The sequence below is a fragment of the Mytilus edulis genome, chromosome 1 (assembly GCF_963676685.1).
Source record: "Mytilus edulis chromosome 1, xbMytEdul2.2, whole genome shotgun sequence".
NCBI classification, from domain to species: Eukaryota; Metazoa; Mollusca; class Bivalvia; order Mytilida; family Mytilidae; genus Mytilus; species Mytilus edulis.
In genome coordinates, this window is record NC_092344.1 from 87,291,986 (window position 1) to 87,306,157 (window position 14,172).

Here is a 14,172-nt window from a genome sequence, read left to right on the forward strand (position 1 = left end):
TTCTTGGATAACCTAATATGGCAATAAGCCCAAGAAATAGCCAGTAGTGTAATTTCCTGTCGTAAAAAAATCACCATGTTATTTTTGTGAGATTTAATTATTTCACCATCTTCTTTCTGTAGTTTATTGCGTCTGGCCAGTCTATTTTATTTGTTCAACTTGACTTGGTCAAGATAAGAATTTTGTCACAATTTGAAGTTTATTTACTCCGTGAGATTGATTTTTTTGTCTCTGATTTCGTTTGATTATGTACAGTTTAAGTTGACTTGAACTTTCCTGTTTCGAAATGATAAAGTCAATGAATAATACAATTATAAAATATTGATTGTCGCGACAAAGGGTCATTTCTTAGCAATCATGTTTGAAACAGACAGACTCAATTTTTGAGATAATTCTTTTTGTAAATATGATAGGAAATTCATGTGCCCAATTAAACTTACTAAGGCCGTCTTTCATGTCAACAGTTTCAAATTTAATCACTTTGAGAGAAGCAAGTTTAATTTGCTATTAAGTTTGTAGTTTATTACTAGAAAGTTCCTGTAAAAATTGATTATTTCATTTTTTAATTTAAACGTGGGATGAATCGGTTGCTGATAGCTGAATTTATGAGAAATTGGTGTTTTTAATATCGGGTTTACAGTTTTCGCAGACCCTATTAATCACGATTATTCAATCATAATTTTGTATTAAATTCCAAATTAAATAAAATGATAGAAAAGATTGATTAATTCATTATTGGAAATGTTATAAAAACACAGGCGATTAGAATTTCACAGTTTTATCTTGGTCAGTATTAATCATTATTCAAAGAAAGGAAATAAAAAAACAGACTCAGACTTTTTAATATTTTTTTTAAATAATTTATTGTTAAAAATGTGTATTAAGTTCTTTTTCTTGTCAGTATTGAGAATTTATTTGTCTATGGCTTAATTGTTTTCATCCCAACTGTCTCTTGTTAAATGGGTAAAGTATATTGAAGGGTTCTTCATTATTCCCTGTATGGCTTTAATCAAATTATTCTGTTTAGAAGATATATCAACAAGAATTTACTGTTTGTTTCATCACCTTGCTCTAACACGAAGAGATATAGTAATGACACTTGGCTGTACATTATATCAGTTAAAATATCACCAATTACATCCTATTGTATCAGTTAAAATATCACCAATTACATCCTATTGTATCAGTTAAAATATCACCAATTACATCCTATTGTATCAGTTAAAATTTCACCAATTACATCCTATTGTATCAGTTAAAATATCACCAATTACATCCTATTGTATCAGTTAAAATATCACCAACTACATCCTATTGTATCAGTTAAAATATCATTAATTACATCTTATTAGGGCCCCGCCGACGGCGGGTCGCCCTATAGTGATCAGTCTGTCCGTCCGTCCTTCCGTCCGTCTGTCCGTCCGTCCGTCTGTCCGTCCGTCCGTAACACTTTCGTGTCCGCTCCATATCTAGAGAACCGTTATGATTTCATACTTAATACTTAACATGATTATTAACCAACACCAGAGGGTGTGTCATGTTGTATGTACAACTTCCTAGGTCAAAGGTCAAGGTCAAAAACTTTGGTTTCAGTTGACAACCCTGTGTCCTGTGGTGAAGATCGTGTCCGCTCCATATCTATATAACCATTATGATTTCAAAGTTTATACTTGACATCCATTTTAACAACCACCAGAGGGTGTGTCATGATGTATGTACAACTTCCTAGGTCAAAGGTCAAGGTCAAAAACTTTGGTTTCGAGTTGACAATCCTGTGTCCTGTGGTGAAGATCGTGTCCGCTCCATATCTAGATAATCGTTATGATTTCAAAGTATATACTTGTCATACATTTTAACCACCACCAGAGGGCGTGTCATGATGTATGTACAACTTCCTAGGTCAAAGGTCAACGTCAAAAAAACTTTGGTTTCAGTTGACAACCCTGTGTCCTGTGGTGAAGATTGTGTCCGCTCTATATCTTGAGAACCGTTATGATTTCAAATATTATACTTGACATCCATTTTAACCAACACCAGAGGGTGTGTCATGATGTATGTACCACTTCCTAGGTCAAAGGTCTGTCTGTCTGTTGGTCTGTCCATCGCTAACAAATTTGATCCACATTATATTTTGAGAGGACAGCTGTTATTATTTCATACTTTATACCTGACAAACATTTTCAACTTAACATATATATTAACCAACACAAGAGAATGTGTCATAATGTATGCATCCTAGGTCTAAGATCAGTCTGTCGGTCTGTCCATCCGTTCGTTGTTCTTAACAAATTGTGTCCGCTCTACCTCTCGAGAACCATTAATATTTCATACTTTATACTTGGTGGGTCATAATATATTGAAGGCATAATTCTAAAAATATGTGACAAATATCAATTGGGCAGCACCTTTAAACATATTGTTCAAACATCAATCCATATATCCAGAAGTCACCTTAGAGTAGTAAACAATGAGTTCACATCATGCAGTCATATCACTATTATACTATGAAAGTAAGATGAGAATATTTATCAGTTTTAACTTAAAATCTTAGATCAAAATCACACATGAGACTATGTAATAACTTCAAATAATGCTTCATATCAGATTATCCATACAACTTATTTACCCCACGTTATTGACAGCGGGGCCCACAGAGATGGCTCCCATCTCAATGATATCTAGTTGTATCAGTTAAAATATCACTAATTACATCCTATTGTATCAGTTAAAATATCACTAATTACATCCTATTGTATCAGTTAAAATATCACTAATTACATCCTATTGTATCAGTTAAAATATCACCAATTACATCCTATTGAATCAGTTAAAATTTCACCAATTACATCCTATTGTATCAGTTAAAATATCACCAATTACATCCTATTGTATCAGTTAAAATATCACTAATTACATCCTATTGTATCAGTTAAAATATCACCAATTACATCCTATTGTATCAGTTAAAATATCACCAATTACAGCCTAGTTATTATTAGGGGACTGTACATTGTAGTTAAAATATCACCAATTACATTCTAGTAAACATAAGGGAACTGTATATTGTATCAATTGAAATACCACCAATTACAGCCTAGTTAACATTAGGGGACTGTTCATTGTATCAGTTGAAATATCACTAATTACATCCTAGATAACATAAGGGGACTGTACATTGTATCAGTTGAAATACCACCAATTACAGCCTAGTTAACATTAGGGGACTGTACGTTGTATCAATTCAGATACCACCAATGACATCCTTGTTAACATTAAGGGACTGTTTATTGTTATCATATGACATATCCCCAATTACATCCTAGATAACACAAGGGGACTGTACATTGTATCAGTTAAAATATCACCAATTACATCCTAGTTAATATAAGGAGACTGTACATTGTATAAGTTAAGATATCCCCAATTACATCTTAGTTAACAAAAGGGGACTATTTATTGTATCAGTTAAATATTATCAATTATATTCTTGTTATCATAAGGGGACTATTTATTGTATCAGTTAAAATATCCCAAATTATATCCTATTTAAGATTAGGGGATTGTGCATTGTATCAGTAAAGATATCACCAATTGCATCTGTGTTAAAATAGGGAACTGTATGTTGTATCACTTTAAACAAAGTTTTGACCCCTGTCTACATCCTCTCCCCCACTATTCAATAGAAAACATATTTATATGAAAAGGTATGTGATATAACCATCTTTTTCTGCTTGTGTTTAAACTTGTGAACTACATTTTCAGCTCCCCTAGAAATAGATGAAGACCTAACCTATGACCTAGACAAAGAAAGTGGAGAAGAGAAGGAAAGTGATAGCGATGTTGACAGAGAAAGTGAAGGAGAGGAAGACAAAAAGAGTGAAAGATCTGTGAGGTATATGTTTATCTTCTTTTATGGTCAATATGGAGTCTCTATACTTTAATGTAAATTAATATTAAAAAATAGAAAATATTTGAATGCAAAGCCCTATATAAAAATAAGGAGATGTGGTATGTGAGACATTGAGACAACAATCCACCAAAGTTCAAGTGAAGTTGATGTTAGCAATTATAGACAACCATACAGCCTTCAACAATGAGAAAAACCCATACCATAAACTGCATACCCTATTACCGGCTATGATTATAGTAGATACAGTTGGATCTGCGAAGTTTTCAAATTATAGCTCAATTAACTTCATGGGATGAAATCAAACGAAGCAGGTATTTCAATGTTAAACACCCCCCTTTATGAAGTTTGAAATGACCATTTTTCAAACCTGTCTTATTGGATAGATCATTGTTTAGAACTTGTATGCACAGATATAAATTGTTGATTCATACTTGCAATTGGTCTAATATTTTTATATTTCAATTCAGTGTAATAGAAGAAATGAATGAGGACTTGGAAGATGGTGAGACTGTTTCTGATGAAGATGAAGATTTTACTCCTGAGAAATGTAAAACTGAACGAGAAGTTAATTCAGAAACAGAAGGGGAGATAACTTCTGATGAAAGTGGTGAAGATAAAGAAGAAACCTACAAAAAGGCTGATGATCCGTTAAACATTGACAAAAAAAATAAAGATCAAAAGGGAAGAGAACAGGAGAATATAGACAAAAGGGAAAGTATTCTTAATGAAAAGAATACAAAAGAAATAGAGAAAAAAGGAGACCATAAAGAGGACTGCAGAGTCAGAGACAAAGATCAAATTCCAGTAGACAATGAGTCAAATAATGATAATAATGTAAACAACGATTGTAAGACTAAGTCAGTAGATGTTTTAAGGGATACAAATCAAGACATGGAGATGGGAAATGATGCTAAGGATGAAAGTCAAAATGTATGGCAGGAAAAGGAGGATAAATCATTAGTCAATACAGCTGTTGAGAAAGGGGAGATAAATGAAGAGGTAAAAATAAAGTCAGTCTGATAAGTAGAATAGGACATGGGTGTCATGTCTGCAATGAGTGTCACAGAATGCATGCATTTTAGTGTTAACTTTTTAAAAAATATTAAATTCAACAACAAAATTTGGGGTGGGAGGGATTTGGAGTTACACATTTCTAGGTCTGATCTCAAAGACCTTTTAATATTTAAGTAAGGAGTTTTATTCTAGTAGTCCTATATGCCTATGTCCTCCAGGGTAGTAAATTAGTACCGTATGTTTGTAATATTTAGAAAGAGTTCCTGGTAAAGAGTATTGAGGAATTCTAGGGCATTCACCTTCACCAATATGCACTGATTTCAAATAGAATATTTGTTTTGTAAAATATCATAGCTTTCTGGTCCAATTAATGTTCTTCATTTCTATGTTCTTAGTTAAGAACTGGTTAGTTGCTAGATTGTTTGGCAATTTTGAAAAGAAAAAAAATTAAAAAAGGTATAAAACATTGGAGGACTATTAAACACTTGAGAATTCAGGAAGAAGAGGGGAGACAACTGAAATACTTCAGAAGATTGCTAAAAATACAACCATGTGCATCACTTCTCTCGCATCTTTTCCGCAAGTAAGGTAAAGTGTTGTCCATCGAAAACAATGGAGTTCTTATAAAGTGGTTGTAGCTTGACCAATAAAGACCTCTTGGAGCCTCTCCTTATAATAATTCTGATGAAAAATACTGTTGAAGAGTCCTAATTACTTGATTAGAGTTTATAATCCAATATTTAAAACAGCTCAATAGTTTCAATTTAATCATTGTATAATAAAAACACTCTCTTCAATAAACACGTTACTTTCCCCCATTATAGTAGTAATTAATCTAAATTTACGGGAAAATTTTCTATCTAATTCTCTCTGACAGGAAATATCCTGTGTGTAAAAGAAAATTTTAATCTGGCGTAGTTTTACAAAGTTTTGAAAGATGATAAAATAATGTATGTTTTAAATGAGATATAACTTGTACTCGATGTAAAATTACAATTTCAAGGAGAGAAAAATCATGAGTTTAAGATAAATTCGATCCATTTGATTTATGAATCCATGGAAACTTCCCAAAGGTTTCGACTTTCTTTTGTATTTTAACTTCACCTGATTTTTGAAAATTGACAAATGGTTTTGAAATGGAAAATGTAATATTTTTTTTTATCATTTTGAAAAGCAGATTAATGATGGTCTATTCTGAACTGAATAAAATATGAGATTTTTTGACCCGATTGCTTTAATTTTCAAAGTGTTGAAAAAAGTTCAAATTTGATTAATTTTTCCACTTTATCTGGTGCTCCAGCTTTTGAATCTATTTGAAAGAAATGAAAAGTTACAAAGAGAAGTATTGTCGAGGGACAGTGGTGTAAAAATTTTGTTTACATAAAGTGGGATTTTCTTTTGCAATCAATTATCTTTATAAATCGAGAACTTAGGTGTCAAAGAGATTTCTAATCTTATGGAATAATTTCAAAGATGATGAATAGCTGTCATGGTTTTATTTTGTCGTGCAGACACAGAATTTGGTAAAAACTCTTAAGCCTGTATTTGTTATAAAATTAAAAAATCAATAGCTCAGTAAGATCTATGTCCAGTTTTGATACACAATAACTTAATCAATACGCTATACTTCAATTTCAACCATTGAGGATGACCATGCATTAGAGTAGCGTAATTAATTAGGAAGGATTTGAGGATTTACTACAGATTAATTTGATAAAGTGAAATTGTAAGCCACTTAGAATATTGACATTTTTTTCTAGTCATTTCCATTTTTCCCTGACCATAAAAATAAGACAAAGGAATATGTCAACTGACCACATAGAATGAAATCTTTTAAAAAAAAGTTGACCAAAGGGAGACAACACTTTCATTGTTTCAATGATCAGATTTAATAAAATCATTAAAACTTCACTATTTAGACTGAAGTGTTGAATTGGTTTTTTTTTATTGAAAAAAATAATGGAATATGTTTGACAAAACTAAAAGGACAATACATACAGTAAAATGTTCATGAAATACAAAAAAATGTACGTCAAATCTTGATAAAGGTCAGAAACAGATTGCCTTAATCCTGCCTCTGTTGCTACAACAAAGCATTACAAGGAATAAAAAAATACCTGACTTATTTGAACTTCTAGTGGAAGGTCAATGATATTTGGTGTTTAGTTGTACATTTTTCTAGGGGAGGTAAAATTTTCAAAAATATTGACTTAAAAATGTCATAAAGAGTATCAGAAGTTATGTTCCAATCCTGTATGTTGTTAATCAAAATGGTAGAAGGACAGCATGGCAACAACACAAAAAAAAAACTGAGAAAAGACATCTCAGTAATACTGTATCTAAGAATGTTCATTGTGACTGGGAGCATGCTCCAAGTGTTCTTAATCTTTTCTTTAAACAGTCACAATAAGTTTCAATTTTAAGCCTATTTATTTAGTTTAACATTGTAAAAAACAAACTGAATTCAATTTTGAGGAACAGTTCTGTAAAAATTTGCTGTATAAAGAAGAGAACAAGTCATGAAAATAAAATTGCCTAGAAATAGTTTTGTAAAGGTCAATTTGGTTTGGATACAAATTAGAGATATCAGTTTATTTTTTTCTATCAAAAAGTTTATAGTGATGTCTGTTAGGAAAAGGCTTAAGTTTAGATTATACAGTAAGTCTATTTCAGAATTGCTGAGATGAATAAGTTTTTCCAATAAGCATTTGCTTTGTTATTCCAAACCCTGAGAAGTCTAAATGATTGACTGTCCACGGACTGACCTCATGTTTTGTTAAAAGAAAGAGAAATCTTTTATTTTCATCAAGCTTGATTAGGAAGTAACAAATAAAAAAAGAACTATTTCAGCCAAATCTAATAACAAGTATAGGTCCGGAGATTGTTTGTAGAATTCTATATAACAAACCCCTGCACAATAATTCGGTATAAATCAATTTAAACGGGCAGTAGAAATTTACAGCAGACTGGACAAGGCTTTAGATTTATTGCAGTTCTTTGGCAATAAAAATTGAAGTTAACATTTAATCAATATGGATAGCCACTGGTCTTCTGATCTTATTAAAACAAATCAATATTCCTTGGTTAAGAATGCTTGTTTTTCTCACTGACCAATTTCACATTTTTGTTTTAATCAATATTGTGAAGTGAAAAATTTACGAGGTCAGCGGGTAATAACCGTCCATTTTTTTTCTGTAGGGAATTGACTTTTTGTTAATCCAGGATTGTTTTATGTCTTTTTGTTTTTGCCATTAAGAATAAAAATCCTTTTAGATGATAGTAAATCTTTAAGATAGCCCCAGTTCAAATTACAAATGCATGATTCATTTTCCATATACTTATTCAAATAGCCATTTCAGCAGTTAAAATCTTTAAAGTATACTTAAACTAAGCTCTTCACTTTTTTGTTTTCAGACACACCTATACAAGATAGAGCACTTATTTGATTTATGCTTCATAAATAATTTCATATTTGAAAAAAAACAACACTTAATGCATAGAAATGTAGCAAAGTGTCATTAAAAGTTCTTCAGAATAGAGAAATATTTTACTGCTTTTACTTTCTGCAGAAATATATGCTACATGTTCTAACACGAACAGGTGAAATGAATTTTTAGTGACGAAAGAAATTAAAAACAAGGGTTGTTGAAAAAGACATTTTCTTGATAAAGAAAGATAACTCTTAGCTGCATTTTTTTTTTAGAGAATGAAGTTGGCAAAGCTAAGTGGTTTAAAATGTAGTTAATTAAGATGAACTGTTCAAACCTCATATGCCTTATTATATTATGAATGATAAAAAAAGCAAACAATGGTGGTGTTATCACCTTGGTGTTTTCTTTCATGAAATTAACACTTTTCACTTCTCTGTATATTATTAAAAAATATATAAAGGCAAAAAGAATTTCTATAACCTCATATGGAAGTTTCCAAGTACTCAGACTTCTGATTGACAGAACATACAAAATTTCTAGTGTTAAATTTTATTAAAATACCCAACTATCATTCCATCCTTGAAATCAGCCAGCTAGATGTTATACTAAATTTGGGTAAACAAGAGATTGAGGTAATGTCAATGCTACAACAACCAAATAAAACAAAAAAATGCTAGACATATGAAGGTTTGAGTTCAGGTATCAAATCTTGACTTTCTGTCATACAACTTTAATCAGTACTAGGGATATGATTTTTTCTTTTTTTTTTGTATATTTTTTTTGTTGGTTATTCATCATGTATTAAGGAAGCTGGCTTGTCATGTTTTAGATTTATTTTGTCAGATTTTCGGAATCCTCTGGTTTTATCCATTTGAATGCCTTGAAAAAATTTGACCGGTGACCCCCATTTTTCTTTTTGTAAATCTTTTACATGTATAATGATAAGCCATCTGTAAAAGTCTTATAAAATTTGAATTACTCTTTAACAGTTTTTCAGAACTTCAACTTGTCAATGATGAAGCTATGAAAAGTCCAGAGAGAATATTTTCCTGCCAAAATTTCAATGGCTAATACCTCCAAAACAAGCACGGTGACCTATATATTTTTTTTGCTCTTTGGATTCCTTTATTAATCCTCTATCTATATAAACTAGTGTTTTGAAAAGTTAATTACTTTGAAACTGAGAAGCGAACTCCCTTAACAGGCATTTACATAAATTATCTTTAGTGGATAGGGATATGAAATGTGTGTTTGAAACACCAAATCCAGCATTTTGATTGGTTTATTTCCCAGCCTAAGTATCTCACAAATTTTTTATGACTATTAAACCTCTGTTGTTAGCATTTTAAACAAGTTTGAAATTATCAGCTTTCTTAAATATATTTTGTGTCTGTTTTAGAATTCAGAACAGATGGTTTCAGCATTAAAACACAATAAAATTGTTACATCAGAAATGGATATAGATAAAGATATTCAAACAGAAAAGTCGTCAAATATGGAGGTTGATTACGTCAAGTTTAAAGACCAATCTTCTGAACAAAAAAAAGATATTGCAGAGGATAAAGATAGTGTGGTTAGAGAACATAAGGATGGAGATGTCATTTGTTTGGGTAATGAAAATGAATCTGTACTGGATAAGCCTTCCAATGAAAAGGAAAACAAAATTCAAAATATTCCTAAAAATTTAGGGGAAAGTAATGATAAGGAAGCTGTTGTAGCCACACCTACAGAGCCATTGGCCACTTCCTATGTTCAGCATAAATCTGAAAAAAGACCGGATGACCAATCAGAAAGGCCTGATACAAGAAAAGTAGAATTGAGTGGGACAAGGGAGATAAGTCAATCTCGATCAGTTGTATTATCAAAAACACTTGAGGATGGTACAAGTAAGGGGAGAGGAATTTCAAAGACTGGATCAAGTAAAATTCTATCAGTGTCCTCAACTCATTCTGGTACCCGTCCTATAAAATCTGTAATGGACAGGTTAGGAAGTCAAGTTACATCAACATCAAAGATCTCACCTTCAGAGTTGTCAACAAGACCTGTCCCAAATGTAACAGGTGCTCCCTCTTCAGCAAGACAACCATCATCAAGTACATTATCATCCAAGACAATTTTAATAAAACAATCATCAGTAGGAAATAGTTCAAAGACATCTTCAGAAACAACATTAGATCAAGCCATACCTTCATCATCAAAATCATTGTCATCTAAAGCAAAAACATCTAAAACTGAACTGCCACGAAAAAGTGACGAAACTTTAGCTCCAGCATTGACAAAGAACCAGATGGAATTATTAGAGCTGGAAATGAGAGCTAGAGCCATCAAGGCTATGCTTGCTGCTCATGAGAAAAAGGAAAAACAACTAGAAAAACAAGCCAAATTATAAAGACTATAAAAATATGGAGAACAATTAAATCTGCCTGTCATTTAATCGTTTTTTTCATTCATAAGAACAGTGGATAATTTGAGAATGTTAGAAAGACATGATATTTTAGCTCATTAATTGTTGAATTTTGAATAAATATTTTTTGTTTGAATTGAGTTATTGATACAGGCTAAACCATTGTTGACCACAGATGACTGTAAAACCTAATTAAAACAATGTTTGCAAGGATTGCACATAATTTGAAATGGAAAACCATAAATTATTTGATGCCAGTAAATGATGTTAAGCTACATTTATTTTACCACCCAGCTGGATATCTGAAAATGAAGTTTGGTTATTGCCTCTGTGGCTCAATACATCTGAAAAATTAGCACTCGACTACTGAACTTCACAAAGTTTGCACACTATTTAGATAATGATGAATTATTGAATATATTTATTTAGCACACTGTTTTACTCTCTTGAAACAAACTTCTGAGCTTAAGTTGACCCTACTTTTCAAATTATGTACTTTTTTAGCTCACCTGGCCCGAAGGGCCAAGTGATCTTTTCCCATCACTTTGCGTCCGGCGTCAGTCGTCCGTCGGCGTCCGTCGTCGTTAACTTTTACAAAAATCTTCTCCTCTGAAACTACTGGGCCAAATTTAACCAAACTTAGCCATAATCATTATTGGGGTATCTAGTCAAAAAAAATGTGTCCGGTAACTCGGCCAACAAACCAAGATGGCCGCCATGGCTAAAAATAGAACATGGGGGTAAAATGCAGTTTTTGGCTTATAACTCAAAAACAAAAGCATTAAGAGCAAATCTGACAGGAAGTAAAATTGTTGATCAGGTCACGATCTATCTGCCCTGGAATTTTCAGATGAATCGGATAATCGGTTGTTAGGTTGCTGCCCCTGAATTGGTAATTTTGAGGAAATTTTGCTGTTTTTTTGTTATTATCTTGAATATTATTATAGATAGAGATAAACTGTAAACAGCAATAATGTACAGCAAAGTAAGAACTAAAAATAAGTCAGTATGACCAAAATAGTCAATTGACCCCCTAAGGCATAGTCAATTTTTAACAATTTTCTTAAAATTTGAAGATTTTCAATAACCTATTCCACAGAAAGTACTGTTATAGATATAGATAATTGTAAGCAGCAAGAATGTTTAGTAAAGTAAGATCTACAAACACATCACCATCACCAAAACACAATTTTGTCATGAATCCATCTGTATCCATTGTTTAATATTCACATAGACCATGGTGAGCGACACAGGCTCTTCTAAGAGCCTCTAGTTTCATTTACTTGTTCAAGTTAGTACTCATGTTCAAATGGTAGCTCCATGCAGAGTTTTGCCTCGCATATGTCTTTTGTTACAGAATGAAAGACATAAAGATGCTAGCTCTTTGCTTCAAGCTTTATTTTTTTGAAGAAAGGAAACTGAGATACTACATGTCATGCATACTCTCTAGTTAGTTTGCAAAAAAAAAAAAAATCTCATATGTCTATTGTTTTTTTATCTCATTTTCATTGTTTAGCAACTACTTAAAATAATGTTAAGCCTTTGTAATTTTTATGCCCCACCAAGTGAGCTTTTCTCATCACTTGGCGTCCGTCGTCTTTTACAAAATTTTGTCCTCTGAAACTACTGGGCCAAATTAAACCAAACTTGGCCACAATCATCATTGGGGTATTTAGTTTAAAAAATGTGTGGCGTGACCCAGCCAACCAACCAAGATGGCCGCCATGGCTAAAAATAGAACATAGGGGTAAAATCAATTTTGGCTTATAACTCAAAAACCAAAGCATTTAGAGCAAATCTGACATGGGGTAAATATGTTTATCAGGTCAAGATCTATCTGCCCTGAAATTTTCAGATGAATCAGACAATCCGTTGTTGGGTTGCTGCCCCTGAATTGGAATTTTAAGGAAATGGGGTTAAATTATTCATCAAGTGAAAATCTATCTGCCCTGAAACTTTCAAATGAATCGGACAACCGGTTGTTGGGTTGCTGCCCCGAAATAAGTAATTTGAAGGAAATTTTGCAGATTTTGGTTATTATCTTGAATATTATTATAGAAAGAGATAAATGGTAGACAGCAATAATGTTCAGCAAAGTAAGATCTACAAATAAGTCAACATGACCAAAATTATCAGTTGACCTCTTAAGGAGTTATTGCCCTTTATAGTCAATTTTGACCAATTTTTCGTAAATTTTTGTAATCTTTTACAAAAATCTTCTCCTCTGAAACTATTGGGCAAAATTTAACCAAACTTGGCCACAATCATTATTGGGGTATCTAGTTTAAAAAATCTGTGGTGTGACCCCCCCCAACCAACCAAGATGGCCGCCATGGCTAAAAATAGAACATATAGGTGAAATGTAGATTTTGGCTTATAACTCAAAAACCAAAGAATTTAGAGCAAATATGACTGGGGTAAAATTGTTTATCAGGTCAAGATCTATCTTCCCTGCAATTTTCAATGGCTAAAAATATAACATAGGGGTAAAATGTAGATTTTGGCTTATAACTCTGAAACCGAAGCATTTAGAGCAAATCTGACACGTGATTGAATTGTTTATCAAGTCCAGATCTATCTGCCCTAGAAATTTTCAGATTAATCGGACAACCCCTTGTTGGGTTGCTGCCCCTGAATTGGTAATTTTAAGGAAATTTTGCTGTTTTTGGTTATTATCTTGAATATTATTTTAGATAGAGATAAACTGTAAACAGTAATAATGTTCTGCAAAGTAAGATTTACAAATAAGTCAACGTGACCGAAATGGTCAATTGACCCCCTAAGGAGTTATTGTCCTTTATAGTCAATTTTTAACAATTTTCATAAAATTTGTAAATTTTTATTAACATTTTCCACTGAAACTACTGGGCCAAGTTCATTATAGGTAGAGATAATTGTAAGCACAAGACTGTTTAGTAAAGTAAGATGTACAAACACATCACCATCACCAAAACACAATTTTGTCATGAATGCATCTGCTTCCTTTGTTTAATATTCACATAGACCAAGGTGAGCAACACAGGCTCTTTAGAGCCTCTAGTTGAGTTACCCCATTACTGTTTGATATTGAACCTTTGGAGTACTTAAACCACAGAGCAACTCTAATGAAAACATATAGGAACAAATTTTGATAAATTTGAAAGAAAATAAAATGGTAATTTGAATTGTACATTGACTTTTGCATATTTATTAATAGAGGCATTAATGGCCCATGGACGTTTTTGTTTCCTTTCAGTTATGAGTATAAGGAAAACTTCATTTGTTATAAAGAATTATTTCAAAGTATACAAAGTCATATGAAAATAAGTAGTTGTGGTATGATTGTGAATGAGACAGCACAGCCTTCATGTGTCCTTGACAGTTTGACTTCATTTATTCACGTTCTTTGTCAAATTATAATGATTCAGTCTGTT

The 14,172-nt window shown here is 32.2% G+C and overlaps 1 protein-coding gene across 7 annotated transcripts in view; it reads left to right on the forward strand.

Moving 5' to 3' along the window:
• LOC139515255 (protein starmaker-like) overlaps positions 1–10,895 on the forward strand; it is a 107,735-nt gene extending 96,840 nt beyond the window's left edge. For all 7 annotated transcript variants that reach the window (XM_071304834.1, XM_071304850.1, XM_071304842.1 and 4 more), the window contains 3 exons: positions 3,763–3,892; positions 4,378–4,909; positions 9,755–10,895. In XM_071304834.1, coding sequence (XP_071160935.1) covers positions 3,763–3,892; positions 4,378–4,909; positions 9,755–10,744 — 1,652 coding nt within the window. In that variant the 3' untranslated portion in view covers positions 10,745–10,895. The remainder of the gene's footprint in view (positions 1–3,762; positions 3,893–4,377; positions 4,910–9,754) is intronic.
• Positions 10,896–14,172: the final 3,277 nt, after the last annotated feature.